This window comes from Oncorhynchus tshawytscha, linkage group LG02, assembly GCF_018296145.1.
Source record: "Oncorhynchus tshawytscha isolate Ot180627B linkage group LG02, Otsh_v2.0, whole genome shotgun sequence".
NCBI classification, from domain to species: domain Eukaryota; kingdom Metazoa; phylum Chordata; class Actinopteri; order Salmoniformes; family Salmonidae; genus Oncorhynchus; species Oncorhynchus tshawytscha.
The window spans coordinates 46,887,658-46,904,062 of NC_056430.1; the positions used below are offsets into that span (position 1 = coordinate 46,887,658).

At 39.8% G+C, this 16,405-nt stretch overlaps 1 protein-coding gene across 1 annotated transcript; it reads left to right on the forward strand.

Moving 5' to 3' along the window:
- Positions 1 to 5,491: 5,491 nt before the first annotated feature.
- LOC112214687 (interferon-induced protein 44-like) lies at positions 5,492 to 15,528 on the forward strand. Its single transcript, XM_042299998.1, has 9 exons — positions 5,492 to 5,524; positions 7,058 to 7,096; positions 9,395 to 9,440; positions 11,431 to 11,495; positions 12,526 to 12,730; positions 14,035 to 14,184; positions 14,270 to 14,441; positions 14,600 to 14,700; positions 14,957 to 15,528. Exons 5-9 carry the CDS (start codon positions 12,545 to 12,547, stop codon positions 15,137 to 15,139), a joined length of 792 nt encoding a protein of 263 aa, XP_042155932.1. The 5' UTR covers positions 5,492 to 5,524; positions 7,058 to 7,096; positions 9,395 to 9,440; positions 11,431 to 11,495; positions 12,526 to 12,544; the 3' UTR covers positions 15,140 to 15,528.
- The last annotated feature ends 877 nt before the right edge of the window (positions 15,529 to 16,405 follow it).

Below are 16,405 nucleotides of genomic sequence, written 5' to 3' on the forward strand. Positions count from 1 at the left end.
TAACCTGTGGAAAAATGTGTATGCTTCAGTACTCTCTTGAAATAAACGCTGTTACTTTTGGCTTTTAAGACTGGTCTCAATCTACTTCATGCATAATTAATGAACTTACAACTCATTAATGAATTAGAATGAGTGAGAATCTGGTTTTGGCTACAAAACATACAGGAATTTAGAAATTCCACTAACACTTTGAACAGGCAGTTAACCCACTGTTCCTAGGCCGCCATTGAAAATAACGGCCCAAGTCAGTTAAGTTTGTGCTTAACTGACTTGCCTAAATAAAGGTTAAAAAAAACGGAGTTCTGAACCATTTGGAGCTTATAGAGGGAGCTTAAGTTGAAGCCTGAGAGTAAAGTAGTCGAGACGGGAGACAGGAGGAGACCTGACTTTAGCAATGTTGCAGAGGTTAAATAATAAGGATTTGACAGTCTGCTGGATGTGGTGGTCAAAGGAGAGGGTGGAGTCCAGGATGGTGCCAAGGTTGCGCGCCTGGTGGGAGGAAGAGACAGTGGTGTCGTCAATGATGAGGGTGCCAACTTTGGTGAGGATGGATTTGGTGCCTATGAGGAGGAGTTCCGTTTTAGCAAATCAAATCAAATGTATTTATATTGCCCTTCGTACATCAGCTGATATCTCAAAGTGCTGTACAGAAAAATCTGCCCAATGTCTGCCCATTCCATCTAGACACCTAATCTACTCAGAACTACCAACAAGGGCATCTCCATAAATAAATGTTTAAAGTGGCTAGTGATACATGTATTACATAAAGATGGCAAGATGCAGTAGATGGTATAGAGTACAGTATATACATGTGAGATGAGTAATGTAGGGTATGTAAACATTATAGTAAGTGGCATTGTTTAAAGTGACTAGTCATACATTTTTTACATTATTAAAGTGGCTAGAGTTGAGTCAGTATGTTGGCAGCAGCCACTCAATGTTAGTGGTGGCTGTTTCACAGTCTGATGGCCTTGAGATAGAAGCTGTTTTTCAGTCTCTCTGTCCCTGCTTTGATGCACCTGTACTGACCTCGCCTTCTGGCTGATGGCGGGGTGGACAGGCAGTGGCTCAGGTGGTTATTGTCCTTGATGATCTTTATGGTCTTCCTGTGACATCGAGTGGTGTAGGTGTCCTGGAGGGCAGGTAGTTTGCCCCCGGTGATGTGTTGTGCAGACCTCACTTACCCTCTGGAGAGCCTTACGGTTGTGGGCGGAGCAGTTTCCGTACCAGGCGGTGATACAGCCCGACAGGATGCTCTTGATTGTGCATCTGTAAAAGTTTGAGTGCTTTTGGTGACAAGACAAATTTATTCAGCCTCCTGAGGTTGAAGAGGCTCTTCTGCGCCTTCTTCACCACGCTGTCTGTGTGGGTGGACCAATTCAGTTTGTCCGTGATGTGTACGCCGGAACTTACGCCGGAACTTAAAACTTACTTCCCTCTCCACTACTGTCCCGTCGATGTGGATAGGAGGGTGCTCCCTCTGCTGTTTCCTGAAGTCCACGATCATCTCCTTTGTTTTGTTGACGTTGAGTGTGAGGTTATTTTGCTGACACCACACTCCGAGGGCCCTCACCACCTCCCTGTAGGCCGTCTCGTCGTTGTTGGTAATCAAGCCTACCACTGTAGTGTCGTCTGCAAACTTGATGATTGAGTTGGAGGCGTGCATGGCCACGCAATCGTGGGTGAACAGGGAGTACAGGAGAGGGCTCATAATGCACCCTTGTGGGGCCCCAGTGTTGAGGATCAGCGGGGTGGAGATGTTGTTACCTACCCTCACCACCTGGGGCGGCCCGTCAGGAAGTCCAGTACCCAGTTGCACAGGGTGCAGGGTGGAATGACGAGTTTGGAGGGTACAATGGTGTTAAATGCTGAGCTGTAGTCGATGAACAGCATTCTCACATAGGTATTCCTCTTGTCCAGATGGGTTAGGGCAGTGTGCAGTATGGTTGCAATTGCGTTGTCTGTGGACCTATTGGGGTGGTAAGCAAATTGGAGTGGGTCTAGGGTGTCAGGTAGGGTGGAGGTGATATGGTCCTTGACTAGTCTCTCAAAGCACTTCATGATGACGGAAGTGAGTGCTACGGGGCGGTAGTCGTTTAGCTCAGTTACCTTAGCTTTCTTGGGAACATGATCAAAGGTGGCCCTCTTGAAGCATGTGGGTACAGCAGACTGGGATAAGGATTGATTGAATATGTCTGTAAACACACCTGCGCATGCTCTGAGGCCGCGACTGGGGATGCCGTCTGGGCCTGCAGCCTAGCGAAGGTCAACATGTTTAAATGTTTTGCTCACGTCAGCTTCAGTGAAGGGGAGTTCGCAGGTTTTGGTAGCGGGCAGTGTCAGTGGCACTGTATTGTCCTCAAAGCGAGCAAAGAAGTTTAGTCTGTCTGGGAGCAAGACATCCTGGTTCGCGAGGAGCTGGTTTTCTTTTTGTAGTCCATGATGGACTGTAGACCCTGCCACCTACCTCTTGTGTCTGAGCCATTGAATTGCGACTCTACTTTGTCTCTATACTGTTGCTTAGCTTGTTTGATGGCCTTGCAGAGGGAATAGCTACACTGTTTGTATTCGGTTATGTTTCAGGTCACCTTGCCCTGGTTAAAAGCAGTGGTTTGCGCTTTCAGTTTTGCACAAATTCTGCCATTAATCCACGGTTTCTGGTTTGGGAATGTTTTAATAGTTGCTGTGGGTACGACATCGCCGATGCACTTGCAAATAAACTCGCTCACAGAATCAGCGTATTCGTCAATGTTGTTTGACGCAATGCGGAACATATCCCAATCCACGTGATCGAAGCAATCTGAAGCGGGTAATCAGATTGGTCGGACCAGCGTTGAACAGACCTGAGTGCAGGAGCATCCTGTTTTAGTTTATCTATAGGCTGGAAGCAACAAAATGGAGTCGTGGTCAGCATTTCCGAAAGGAGGGCGGGGGAGGGCCTTATATGCGTCACGGAGTGTTCGAATAAAAATAATCCAGGGTTTTACCAGCCCTAGTAGCACAATCGATATGCTGATAGAATTTAGGGAGTCTTGTTTTAAGATTAGCCCTGTTAAAATCCCCAGCTACAATGAATGCAGCCTCAGGATATGTGGTTTCCAGTTTACATAGTCAAATAAAGTTTATTCAGGGCCATTGATGTGTTTGCTTGGGGGGGAATATATACAGCTGTGATTATAATCAAAGAAAATTCTCTTGGTAGATAATGCGGTCGACATTTGATTGTGAGGAATTCTAAGTCCGGTGAACAGAAGGACTTGAGTTCCTGTATGTTGTTATGATCACACCACGTCTCGTTAATCTACCAGAAAGATGTTTGTTTCTGTCGGCGCAATGCGTGAAGAAACCAGCTGGCTGTACCGACTCAGATAGCGTGTCTTGAGTGAGCCATGTTTCCGTGAAGCAAAGAACGTTACAGTCTCTGATGTCTCTCTGGAATGCTACCCTTGCTTGGATTTCATCAACCTTGTTGTCAAGAGACTTGACATTGGCGAGTAGTATGCTCGGGAGCGGTGCGCGATGTGCCCGTCTCCGGAACCTGACCAGAAGACCGCTTCGTCTGTCCCTTTTACGGTGTCGTTGTTTTGGTTTGCCGGCTGGGATCCGATCCATTGTCCTGGGTGGTGGGATCCGCTTCGGGAAAGTCGTATTCCTGGTCGTAATGATGGTGAGTTGACGTCTTATATCCAGTAGTTCCTCCCAATTGTATGTAATAAAACCTAAGATTACCTTGTGTATCAATGTAAGAAATAACACATAAAAAAAACAAAATACTGCATAGATTCCTAGGAACGCGAAGCGAGGCGGCCAGTAGTGTTACCTTGATGCTGTCGTGCCAGGGAGGGTCTCACTGGACACGTTCTGCTTCACTGGCCAGCATCTGCAGGTTCAAGTTAGACAACAGAGAAAACAAAGGTCCTGCCCTGTATTTTGAATAGTCCTAGTTGAATGGGTGAGATATTTAAACAAAAAATGATATTCACATTATTTATAACAGGGCCTGCCATGTCAAATAGTGTCCACTGCCAAATGGTTTCCACCCCTGAGTCACAACGGGTTTCAATTAGCTGTTAGCGTCTGTTGCTAGTGCCGTTGCTAGAACCTGTGAAATCTTGACCGGCCTATGTAATGAACCAAAGCGTCTGTCACTATGCTGGTTGCTAGCTCTATTCTACCTCATAGTGCTCGCGGAGGACGGACGACATGGGTGGTTCTGGTTCCATTTCACCTCATAAGCAAATTTCTAAAGTAGCCTGGATGAACTCTATAAGTACTGGGAGTTTCAGGACAAATTAACCACACAAGTATGATGAGAAACATAAGCATATTATGACAGCAGTTTGCATAATATAATACTGCAAATATTTGTTAATAGTTCGGACCTTCTCTCACTTGTAATGTCATTGATAAAAGATAAACAATTGTGTTCAGAAATGGTCTGACTTCATAGAAATGTAATTGGTTTAGAAGACTATAAGAGCTGGGCGTTTGTCTTTCTGTCTAAACCACATAACCACCCGATGCCCTTATTTGTAAAATAAAAGTGAAAGAGTTATATTGAAAGTAAAACTATTACTATGAACTCTTACTATAATGGCCCCATTTACAAGAAACAGCTAGAGAAATAGGAGAGCTAGACAGTCCTCCTCACCTGAATTTCACTTTCTATTGTGCAAGTATAAATAGGTGCTGGTGAAATCCTTTTTTCAGAACAACATCAGAGTCTCAGGAGGAACTAGTACCAACAAGGTAAGTCTATTCACATGTTTTTAAATACATTTTTATATTATCTTTTATAAACCATTTATTCTGATGATAGGAAAAATTGGTAGAGGACCTGATCGATATACAGTACAATATTTGCATTGCAAAAGGAAAAATCAAATATAAAAAGCAATATAAATCATTGCTATACTGCAATGTTTGTAGAAGCTGTCTATAATTTGTGCACAAAGGAAATCTGTAACCTTGTCTTCTATTGTTCCTATACATCTTCTACATTACGGGGCAGTTTCCTAGACATATATTAATAAACTATACAATAATTATACAAAAAGAAATGTTTACTGAAACACATTGAATTGTAACTTCCACCTGTCTTTGCTTTCACAAACACCTGAAAAGCTGGTTTGGGAGGCATTTTGTGTTCCTTAATATACTGAACAAAAATATAAACGCAACATGTAAAGTATTGGTCCCATGTTTCATGAGCTGAAATAAAAGATCACAAATGTTCCATACGCACAAAAAGCTTATTTCTCTCAAATTTTTTGCACAAATTTGTTTACATTCCTGTTAGTGAGCATTTCTCCTTTGCCAAGATAATCATTCCACCTGACGGGTGTGGCATATCAAAAAGTTGATTAAACAGCATGATCATTACACAGGTGCACCTTGTGCTGGGGGGCAACAAAATGCCACTCTAAAAGGTGAAGTTTGTCACACAACACAATGCCATAAGTTTTGAGGGAGGAGGCAAATGGCATGCTGACTGCAGGAATGTCCACCAGAGCTGCAGCCAGAGGTTTGAATGTTCATTTCTCTAACATAAGTCACTTCCAACATCGTTTTAGAGAATTTGTCAGTGCTTCCAACTGGCTGTTAGTGTTTTTTTGTGAAATAAATAGAAGTCAAATTGCTGACTTACATCAAGTGCTTTGCATTTCTAGGCCAGTAGCTTCTCGATGTCTGAAGCTACCTTCTCCACCATCTCATAAGGAGAATTCTTTACTAGGCTGAACTGCCTTCTTTTCTCATTGTAGATCTTCAAAAAGAGTTTAAAAAAAATAGACATCAATTTGAGTGCAGTTAAAGGACAGTTCCACATATGTTGTACATGTACTGATTGTATTACTGCATTCAACATCATTTGCAACCGTTTCCGATCTTTGTGGACACCTACTTGTCGAACATTTAATTCCAAAATCATGGGCATTAATATGGCGTACCGCTTTGCTGCTATAACAGCCTCCACTCTTCTGGGAAGGTTTTCCACTAGATGTTGGAACATTGCTGCGGGGACTTGCTTAGTGAGGTCGGGCACTGATGTTGGGCGATTAGGCCTGGCTCGCAGTTGGCATTCCAATTCATCCCAATGGTGTTCAATGGGGTTGAAAAAACAAACAAATAATGCATAGATTCCTAGGAACGCGAAGTGAGGCGGCCAGTAGTGTTACCTTGATGTTGTCGTGCCAGGGATGGTCTCACTGGACACGTTCTGCTTCACTGGCCAGCCTCTGCAGGTTCAGGTTAGAGAACAGAGAAAACAAAGGTCCTGCCCTTTATTTTGAATAGTCCTAGTTGAATGGGTGGGATATTTCAACAAAACATGATATTTATAACAGGGCCTGCCTTGTCAAATAATGTCCACTGCCAAATGGTTTCCACCCCTGGGTCACAACGGGATTCAATTAGCTGTTAGCGTCTGTTGCTAGTGCCGTTGCTAGAACATGTCAAATCCTGACTGGCCTAAGTAATGAACCAAAGCGTCTGTCGCTATGCTGGTTGCTAGCTCTATTCTACCTCATAGTGCTCGCGGAGGACGGACGACATGGGTGGTTCTGGTTCCATTTCACCTCATAAGCAAATTTCTAAAGTAGCCTGGATGAACTCTATAAGTACTGGGAGTTTCAGGACAAATTAACCACACAAGTATGATGAGAAACATAAGCATATTATGACAGCAGTTTGCATAATATAATACTGCAAATATTTGTTAATAGTTCGGACCTTCTCTCACTTGTAATGTCATTGATAAAAGATAAACAATTGTGTTCAGAAATGGTCTGACTTCATAGAAATGTAATTGGTTTAGAAGACTATAAGAGCTGGGCGTTTGTCTTTCTGTCTAAACCACATAACCACCCGATGCTCTTATTTGTAAAATAAAAGTGAAAGAGTTATATTGAAAGTAAAACTATTACTATGAACTCTTACTATAATGGCCCCATTTACAAGAAACAGCTAGAGAAATAGGAGAGCTAGACAGTCCTCCTCACCTGAATTTCACTTTCTATTGTGCAAGTATAAATAGGTGCTGGTGAAATCCTTTTTTCAGAACAACATCAGAGTCTCAGGAGGAACTAGTACCAACAAGGTAAGTCTATTCACATGTTTTTAATACATTTTTATATTATCTTTTATAAACCATTTATTCTGATGATAGGAAAAATTGGTAGAGGACCTGATCGATATACAGTACAATATTTGCATTGCAAAAGGAAAAATCAAATATAAAAAGCAATATAAATCATTGCTATACTGCAATGTTTGTAGAAGCTGTCTATAATTTGTGCACAAAGGAAATCTGTAACCTTGTCTTCTATTGTTCCTATACATCTTCTACATTACGGGGTAGTTTCCTAGACATATATTAATAAACTATACAATAATTATACAAAAAGAAATGTTTACTGAAACACATTGAATTGTAACTTCCACCTGTCTTTGCTTTCACAAACACCTGAAAAGCTGGTTTGGGAGGCATTTTGTGTTCCTTAATATACTGAACAAAAATATAAACGCAACATGTAAAGTATTGGTCCCATGTTTCATGAGCTGAAATAAAAGATCACAAATGTTCCATAGGCACAAAAGCTTATTTCTCTCAAATTTTTTGCACAAATTTGTTTACATTCCTGTTAGTGAGCATTTCTCCTTTGCCAAGATAATCATTCCACCTGACGGGTGTGGCATATCAAAAAGTTGATTAAACAGCATGATCATTACACAGGTGCACCTTGTGCTGGGGGGCAACAAAATGCCACTCTAAAAGGTGAAGTTTGTCACACAACACAATGCCATAAGTTTTGAGGGAGGAGGCAAATGGCATGCTGACTGCAGGAATGTCCACCAGAGCTGCAGCCAGAGGTTTGAATGTTCATTTCTCTAACATAAGTCACTTCCAACATCGTTTTAGAGAATTTGTCAGTGCTTCCAACTGGCTGTTAGTGTTTTTTTGTGAAATAAATAGAAGTCAAATTGCTGACTTACATCAAGTGCTTTGCATTTCTAGGCCAGTAGCTTCTCGATGTCTGAAGCTACCTTCTCCACCATCTCATAAGGAGAATTCTTTACTAGGCTGAACTGCCTTCTTTTCTCATTGTAGATCTTCAAAAAGAGTTTTAAAAAAATAGACATCAATTTGAGTGCAGTTAAAGGACAGTTCCACATATGTTGTACATGTACTGATTGTATTACTGCATTCAACATCATTTGCAACCGTTTCCGATCTTTGTGGACACCTACTTGTCGAACATTTAATTCCAAAATCATGGGCATTAATATGGCGTACCGCTTTGCTGCTATAACAGCCTCCACTCTTCTGGGAAGGTTTTCCACTAGATGTTGGAACATTGCTGCGGGGACTTGCTTAGTGAGGTCGGGCACTGATGTTGGGCGATTAGGCCTGGCTCGCAGTTGGCATTCCAATTCATCCCAATGGTGTTCAATGGGGTTGAAAAAACAAACAAATAATGCATAGATTCCTAGGAATGCGAAGTGAGGCGGCCAGTAGTGTTACCTTGATGTTGTCGTGCCAGGGATGGTCTCACTGGACACGTTCTGCTTCACTGGCCAGCCTCTGCAGGTTCAGGTTAGAGAACAGAGAAAACAAAGGTCCTGCCCTTTATTTTGAATAGTCCTAGTTGAATGGGTGGGATATTTCAACAAAACATGATATTTATAACAGGGCCTGCCTTGTCAAATAATGTCCACTGCCAAATGGTTTCCACCCCTGGGTCACAACGGGATTCAATTAGCTGTTAGCGTCTGTTGCTAGTGCCGTTGCTAGAACATGTCAAATCCTGACTGGCCTAAGTAATGAACCAAAGCGTCTGTCGCTATGCTGGTTGCTATTCTGGTTGCTAGCACTATTCTACCTCATAGTGCTCGCGGAGGACGGAGGACATGGGTGGTTCTGGTTCCATTTCACCTCATAAGCGAATTTCTAAAGTAGCCTGGATGAACTTTATAGGTCCTGGGAGTTTCAGGATAAATTAACCACAAAAGTATGATGAGAAACATAAGCATATTATGACAGCTGTTTGCATAATATAATACTACAAATATTTGTTAATAGTTCACTGACCTTCTCTCACTTGTAATGTCATTGATAAAAGATAAACAATTGTGTTCATAAATGGTCTGACTTCATAGAAATGTAATTGGTTTAGAAGACTATAATAGCTGGCCGTTTGTCTTTCTGTCTAAACCACATAACCACCTGATGCTCTTATTTGTAAAATAAAAGTGAAACTATGGTCCCTCTATTACTATAATGGCCCCATTTACAAGAAATAGCTAGAGAAATAGGAGAGCTAGACAGTCCTCCTCACCTGAATTTCACTTTCTATTGTGCAAGTATAAATAGGTGCTGGTGAAATCCTTTTTTCAGAACAATATCAGAGTCTCAGCCCCAGGAGGAACCTAGTACCAACAAGGTAAATCTATTCACATTTGTTTTATACATATTTATATTATCTTTTATAAACAATTTATTCTGATGATAGGAAAAATTGGTAGAGGACCTGATCGATATACAGTACAATATTTGCATTGCAAAAGGAAAAATCAAATATAAAAAGCAATATAAATCATTGGTATACTGCAATGTTTGTAGAAGCTGTCCTTTGTGCACAAAGGAAATCTGTAACCTTGTCCTTTATTGTTCCTATACATCTTCTACATTATGGGGCAGTTTCCTAGACATACATTAAACTGTACAATAATTATAAAAAATAAATGTTTACTGAAACACAAATTGAATTGTAACTTCCACCTGTCTTTGCTTTCACAAACAACTGAAAAGCTGGTTTGGGAGGCATTTTGTGTTCCTAAATATATTGAACAAAAATATAAACGCAAGAGAATTTGGCAGTGCGTCCAACTGGCTGTTAGTGTTTTTTTGTGAAATAAATAGAAGTCAAATTGCTGACTTACATCAAGTGCTTTGCGTTTCTTGGCCAGTAGCTTCTCGATGTCTGAAGCTACCTTCTCCACCATCTCATAAGGAGAATTCTTTACTAGGCTGAACTGTCCTCTTTTCTCATCTTCAAAAAGAGTTTAAAAACAATAGACATCAATTTGAGTGCAGTTAAAGGACAGTTCCACATATGTTGTACATGTACTGGTTGTATTACTGCATTTAGCATCATTTGCAACAGTTTCCGATCTTTGTGGACACCTACTCGTCAAACATTTAATTCCAAAATCATGGGCATTAATATGCTTTGGATTAAACTTCTTTAGGAAACCAGCCCTAATGTTGGAAACAAACATAATTTATGTTGCTATTTATTTTTCAAGCTATAGCACACAATATCTTACATACAGCAGGTATTTAAAGGACCAAAGAGTTTGGTCTGCTTCGTATTTTCATTTTTGCCGTGGAAAAAATATTGTAATACTGGTATCCACCCAGCCCTAATAGCTGCAGTGTAGACATGACATACTATTCAACCCAAATAGTATTTTTGTGTTCCAGGGTTGAGTTAAAAGGTCCAATGCAGCTGTTTGTATCTCACAGTCAAATCATTTCTGGCTAACAATTAAGTACCTTTCTATGATTGTTTTCAATTAAAATGTCTCAAGCTAAAATGTTGATAGGACTGTCTGGGAGTGGTCTGAGTGGGGAGGTGAAACTATCTGTTATTGGCAGAGAGGTTTGGAACGCTCTTTGTTATTGGCCTACTAACTCATTTAAAAGGTCTCCCGCCTGGGGATGTCACTAGGGCAGGCCAATACTTCATCCCACCAAAACAGGCTGAAATTTCAATTGGCCTTCCACTAAAAGGACATTATCATAATTTTCACAATTTCACCGTATTATTCCAACCTCATAGTGTGGATATATATATATATATATATATATCCACACTATGATATATATATATATATATATAAATAAATATATATATATATATATATAAATAAAACACAGCACAATAAAGTTGACTGCACTGAGCCTCTAATTCCACTACTTAAATCTCTGTAAATTCTATTTAATTCAATTCAAATTCCAGGTCAGTCTTTAAATTCAGAAATAATTACATTCCTCTCCATTCCAATGTTAGGTAAATTACAATAATTCAATTCCCAATTCTATATTAGGTCACAACAATTCCACAAATACAAATTCAATTCCATCAGGCTTTAAGGCTGATCATGTGACTAATCCAACAGCCTACCTATACTGGAACTATAAAAATACAAGTTGAAAGTATTTAAAACAAATCCTGCAGTCAATGTTTGATACATTCCATTAACTGGGAAATGTAAAAATACTGAATTCCAATTTAATTCAATTCTACTGAATTGGAATTGTACAACATTTCAAGTCCAAACAGTCTAATTCCAATTCAATAACTTGAAAGATTGTTGAAATTCTAATGAATTTAGAATTGACCCCAACCCTGTTACATTCCCTCTTAGAAAAGCAAACATGGGTGGAGGAGAATCAACGCCAGCACCGACACCAACACCCCCACCAAAGAAGGGTAAGAGAGATATGACATACCTGTAAAATACAGTCAACACCTGATAGTGAATATCAGGTGTGAGTGCAAATTCTGTTCAAGCACAGTGCATCAGTCCCAATTCTTTTTACTTTTTTCTGGGAACCTGCAGACACCGTTTTAGTGCATGCATTGACCACAGCCCCAAGGCTTTACTTATATAGTACATGCCCTGTAGGGGTGGCAGGTAGTTTAGTGGTTAGAGTGTTGGGCCAGTAACTGAAAGGTTGCTGGATTGAATCCTCGAGCTGACAAGGTAAAAAACTGTCATTCTGCCCCTGAGCAAGGGAGTTGACAGCCTACTGGGGAGCAGTGGGTTATTGTAAATAAGAACTTGTTCTTAACTGACTTGCTTAGTTAATTAATGAGTAAGTTTCCATTATATCTATGTGTCATTGTAATCAACATTTGAAAGTAAGAGATGGTGGGTACTGGAATGTGGAAAACAATAGTTTAGTGATTTTAATCTAGATGTGTTCTATGTGTGTCACACAGAATTTGACAAAGAATGGAGGGAAACACATTGGAGGTAAGTACTGTACCGATTGACCAAATATGGAGGATGAAAGAAAGTAAAACTAATGTTTTTTTTGGTTGTTTTTTACATTTTATTTAACTAGTCAAGTCAGTTAAGAACAAATTCTTATTTACAATTGCGGCCTACAATTGCGACTCCCAATCACAGCCGGTTGTGATACAGCCTGGAATCAAACCAGGGTCTGTAGTGATGCCTCGTGCACTAAGATGCAGTGCCTTAGACCGCTGCACTATCAAGGGTTGTGTTGTGTGAATAGTGTGCTATGCTACATTGCAGATATCAGTTTCCCACCATCTTAAATCAATTAAGTCCTGGTGTTATCTTGATGCAATTTCGCTGTATATAATTATAAGGAGTCTATGGCAACTGTTTTGCATTGAATCTGTGCCACAAATGGGAAAAGGTTAGCATTTGGAAACAATGGCCAGGTAAAAAAAACAAGAAGTAACAGGTGCTCTTCATTGTCTCTGACAGTAAAGTAGAGAGAGACCGTATGGTGGATGATCTGAGGAGCTTTAAACTGAGTGATCCTGACGTGGGTCAGCTCAGATGCCTGCTATATGGACCAGTCGGTGCAGGAAAGTCCAGCTTCATCAACTCAGTCAACAATGTCTTCCAAAATCGGACAACAAGTGGTGCCCTGGTAGCTGCTGCCTCTGGCTTAAGCTTCACCATGACAGTAAGCTGCAGTGCCTAATACATTTAACACAGACACAATGCAGGCATGGAATATGGCTACCTAATATATCCTGGTACACTAAGACACAGTATTTAATGAGCTACAAACAGGCAGAGACATGAGGAGGGACTTACAGACTTGTCTGCGCTGTTTTAAATGCAAAACGTATCACAGGGGCGTAGGTTTGCAAAGTTAGGACCATGGAAAGTATAAATACACTCAGATAGTTGGAAACTTCAAATAAAAAATGGAGACAAATGTATATCATTTACACATTTTTATATGAAAAGGTGTATAAAGGAAATGGACAAGGCAAATGAAAGCACACCAATCTGGCTATAAAGAAAACATAAATGAGTTGATAACATAATCAAGCCTAGGTAAATGCAAAGGATGTAACTACACAGTAGAATACAAAGTAGACATGTACACAGTAGAAATGTTATATTTAAGCAATAAGGCCGAAGGAGGTATGGTATATGATCAATATACCATGGCTCAGGGCTGTTCTTATGCACGACGCATTGTGGAGTGCCTGGACACAGCACTTATCCGTGGTATAAGGGCCATATATCACTAACCCCCGAGGTGCCTTAATGCTATTATAAACTGGTTAGCAACATAATTAGAACAGTAAAAATAAATGTTTTGTCATACCCGTGGTATACGGTCTGATATACCACAGCTGTCAGCCAATCAGTATTCAGGGCTCGAACCACCCAGTTTATAATATGTATTCTACTGTATAGTTATATAGTATAGTTAAAAACCGAAACGTTGGTCTTGCATTTTTACTTTATGCACCTTTTTGCACGTTTCGGGGCATTGTGCCCTAAATCAATTTTATATAAAGGGTCTGAGTAAAGGGTCTGAATACTTACAGTACCAGTCAAAAGTTTGGACACACCTACTCGTTCAAGGGTTTTTCTTTATTTTTACTATTTTCTACATTGTAGAATAATGGTGAAGTCATCAAAATGATGAAATAACACGTATGGAATCATGTAGTAATCAAAAAGTGTTAAACAAATCAAAATATATTTAATTTTTGAGATTCTTCAAAGTAGCCACCCTTTGCCTTGATGTCAGCTTTGCACACTCTTGGCATTGAGGTAATTGAGGTAATATGTATATGTACTGTAGGTAGAGTTTGGTTGAAAGATCAGGTGTTCCTAATGTTTTGGACACTCAGTGTATATATTTGTTGATTCCGAGCCTCATTTTGGGATGCTTTTCATGTTTCTGAGTGTGAGGGTATTTATCATTTCCATACAAATGTTATTAAGTAAAACATTTATTTTCAGTATGACACACACTACATTCAAGGCCGTTCTGGTGAAAAACGTCTTCCCTTTGCATTCAATGATGTCATGGGTCTGGAAACACAAAAAAACGGGCTGCACCCTGATGACATCATCAATGCTCTGAAGGGCCATCTACCAGAGGGCTATGAGGTAATGTAAAAGTCAAACACACACACACACACACACAAACACACACACACACACACACTAACAAATCTTATATTTTCTTGGTCAGTTCAATCCTTTCCACCCATTATCGGACCAAAAAAAGGAATTCATTCAGAATCCCAGCTTAAGTGACAAAACTCACTGCCTGGTGAGTATTGTGTCAGCGGACAAAATCTCTCGCATGCCAGAGGATGTCATAGCCAAGATGAAGAACATCAGGGCAGAAGCCAGCAGACTGAGTAAGTAATCTCTTTAAACTCTGTTTCTCAATAGAAACTACCACTATGGCTGGCTATCAGTTGTCACCTTTCAGCTGTAGCTCTTGACTTTTCACTATTTCATGATAGTGTTACTTATGCTAGTCCTTCTATTCATTAAATATCCATTTCTATTGCAGAAATTCCTCAAGTTGTTGTCATGACCATGCCAGACAAGGCTTGTGAGCTGGTGAACAAGGATGTGAAGAGAATCTTCTACAGCAAGGCGATCAAAGAGAAGGTAAATCACATGACCTCAGACCTGAACAAATTTCACATTGCCTGGACAAGTGTTTAACATGTCAGCTAACCATATAACATGATGAGGCAATCTGATGTTCAACTGCACAGTTGATGACGTGGCACGCAACCATCGGTTGACGCAATGCAATGTCTGCAATGTAGTCAGCCGTTAAATCTTGGTTGTGCTGACATGATTCAATGATCATCACTCAAGCAAAACTGATCCAGCCCTTTTTGTCTCCAACGTTTTTCAGATGCAGATCTGCAGTAATGAGCTAGGCCTTCCCATGAACTGCATCCTGCCGGTGAAGAACTACCACGAGGAGGGGAGGATGGATAACAACATGGATATCCTGATACTGAACGCCATGACTCAGATTATGAACTTCGCCAACGACTACCTCTGGAACCTCCAACAACATGCAATTCAAAAATAGAATGAGTATTAACAGTGAGCCCTGCAGTTTAAGATTGGAATAAATTGGCCTAAATATGTTTTCTGGGGCTCTGTGAGAAATGTATTTTGAGTGAGTATGCATTTTAGTGTTTCAAGAAAATCTTTAAAATAAACTAAGCACTGATGTGCATATATGCTACTTTTTAACATCAACACCCAACAGTGTACACTTTTGTTATATAAACTAGCATCCTTCACTGAATTCTTTAGATGACAAACGGATTTTTAACTATACTTTGTTTTACTGATATTGCTGTAACATTAATTTCATGTGACATTATTGTTGTATCATTTTTGTGTGTAGCTTTTCTGCTTAAGTTGACTTAATTTCCAGGTAAATTTTAAGTTAAATAAATAATTTAAAAAATATTTACTATTGATGACATCGACATCTTTCTCTCTATAACCGGGTTTCCATCCAACCATTTCATGGGGATGAATTACCTGACGCATAAAGAAACTCATGATAGGCCTGATGGAAACGGCGGCAAATTTGTCTGTAAAATTTCCCAATGTCGACAAAACAAAATACACTACACAAGGGTGGATAATTTTGGTGGTCTGTGAAATAAATTATGCGACAATTGTAGTGGAAACGCATTAAAGCGCAAATATTGCTATAATAACAGTCATATCGAAGTAAACTTGGAGTCACGCGATGGTTTGTTATGTTGTACAGCCAGCACAACGTGGAAAAGCATGCAGAGTTTATAGGCAGATTAAATACCGTAAATGATGGTGAATTTATGCTAGTTAACCTGTTGAGTGTTGATGTGAAGTGGATGGTTGTATTAAACATATCTTCATGAGGGGACCATGAACAGTACCTAGTAATGCCTTATACTGTTAGAAAGCGGTTTTGTTGCTTTTTGGGGGTATTTATTATTTGTATTAACCTTTTGCACTAGCACGCACTGCTATAGTAAATAGTATGAAAAAATAAAAAAAAGTATATTCTAATTTCATTCGCTATGAACAACCAATTCATGAAAAATGACAATTGATATGCTATGAGATTTCAGCTGCCTAATTTACTGTAATAATTTGGTATAAAACTAGTGGTTTGAAAATCTGACAAAATTCCTGGTGCACTGCTCTCATTCATTGATATCTCTATCTCCCTGTGAAGAACACAAAGTGGTTTTGTATCACATCTTCAAATTGTGTTTTTAAAATTAAATTTGATATAGAATGATGAGACTTCCTATGGCTGCAGTAGACTCTCAGCTTTGCAGCGCTATGCAGT

Excerpts from the sequence above, each read along its gene's own strand:
- LOC112214687 (XM_042299998.1), top strand. The coding sequence starts at position 12,545 with ATGGTGGATGATCTGAGGAGCTTTAAACTGAGTGATCCTGACGTGGGT. Across the intron at positions 14,185-14,269 it reads ATCTACCAGAGGGCTATGAG|TTCAATCCTTTCCACCCATT; the intron begins GTAATGTAAAAG and ends TTTCTTGGTCAG. Across the intron at positions 14,442-14,599 it reads GGCAGAAGCCAGCAGACTGA|AAATTCCTCAAGTTGTTGTC; the intron begins GTAAGTAATCTC and ends TTTCTATTGCAG.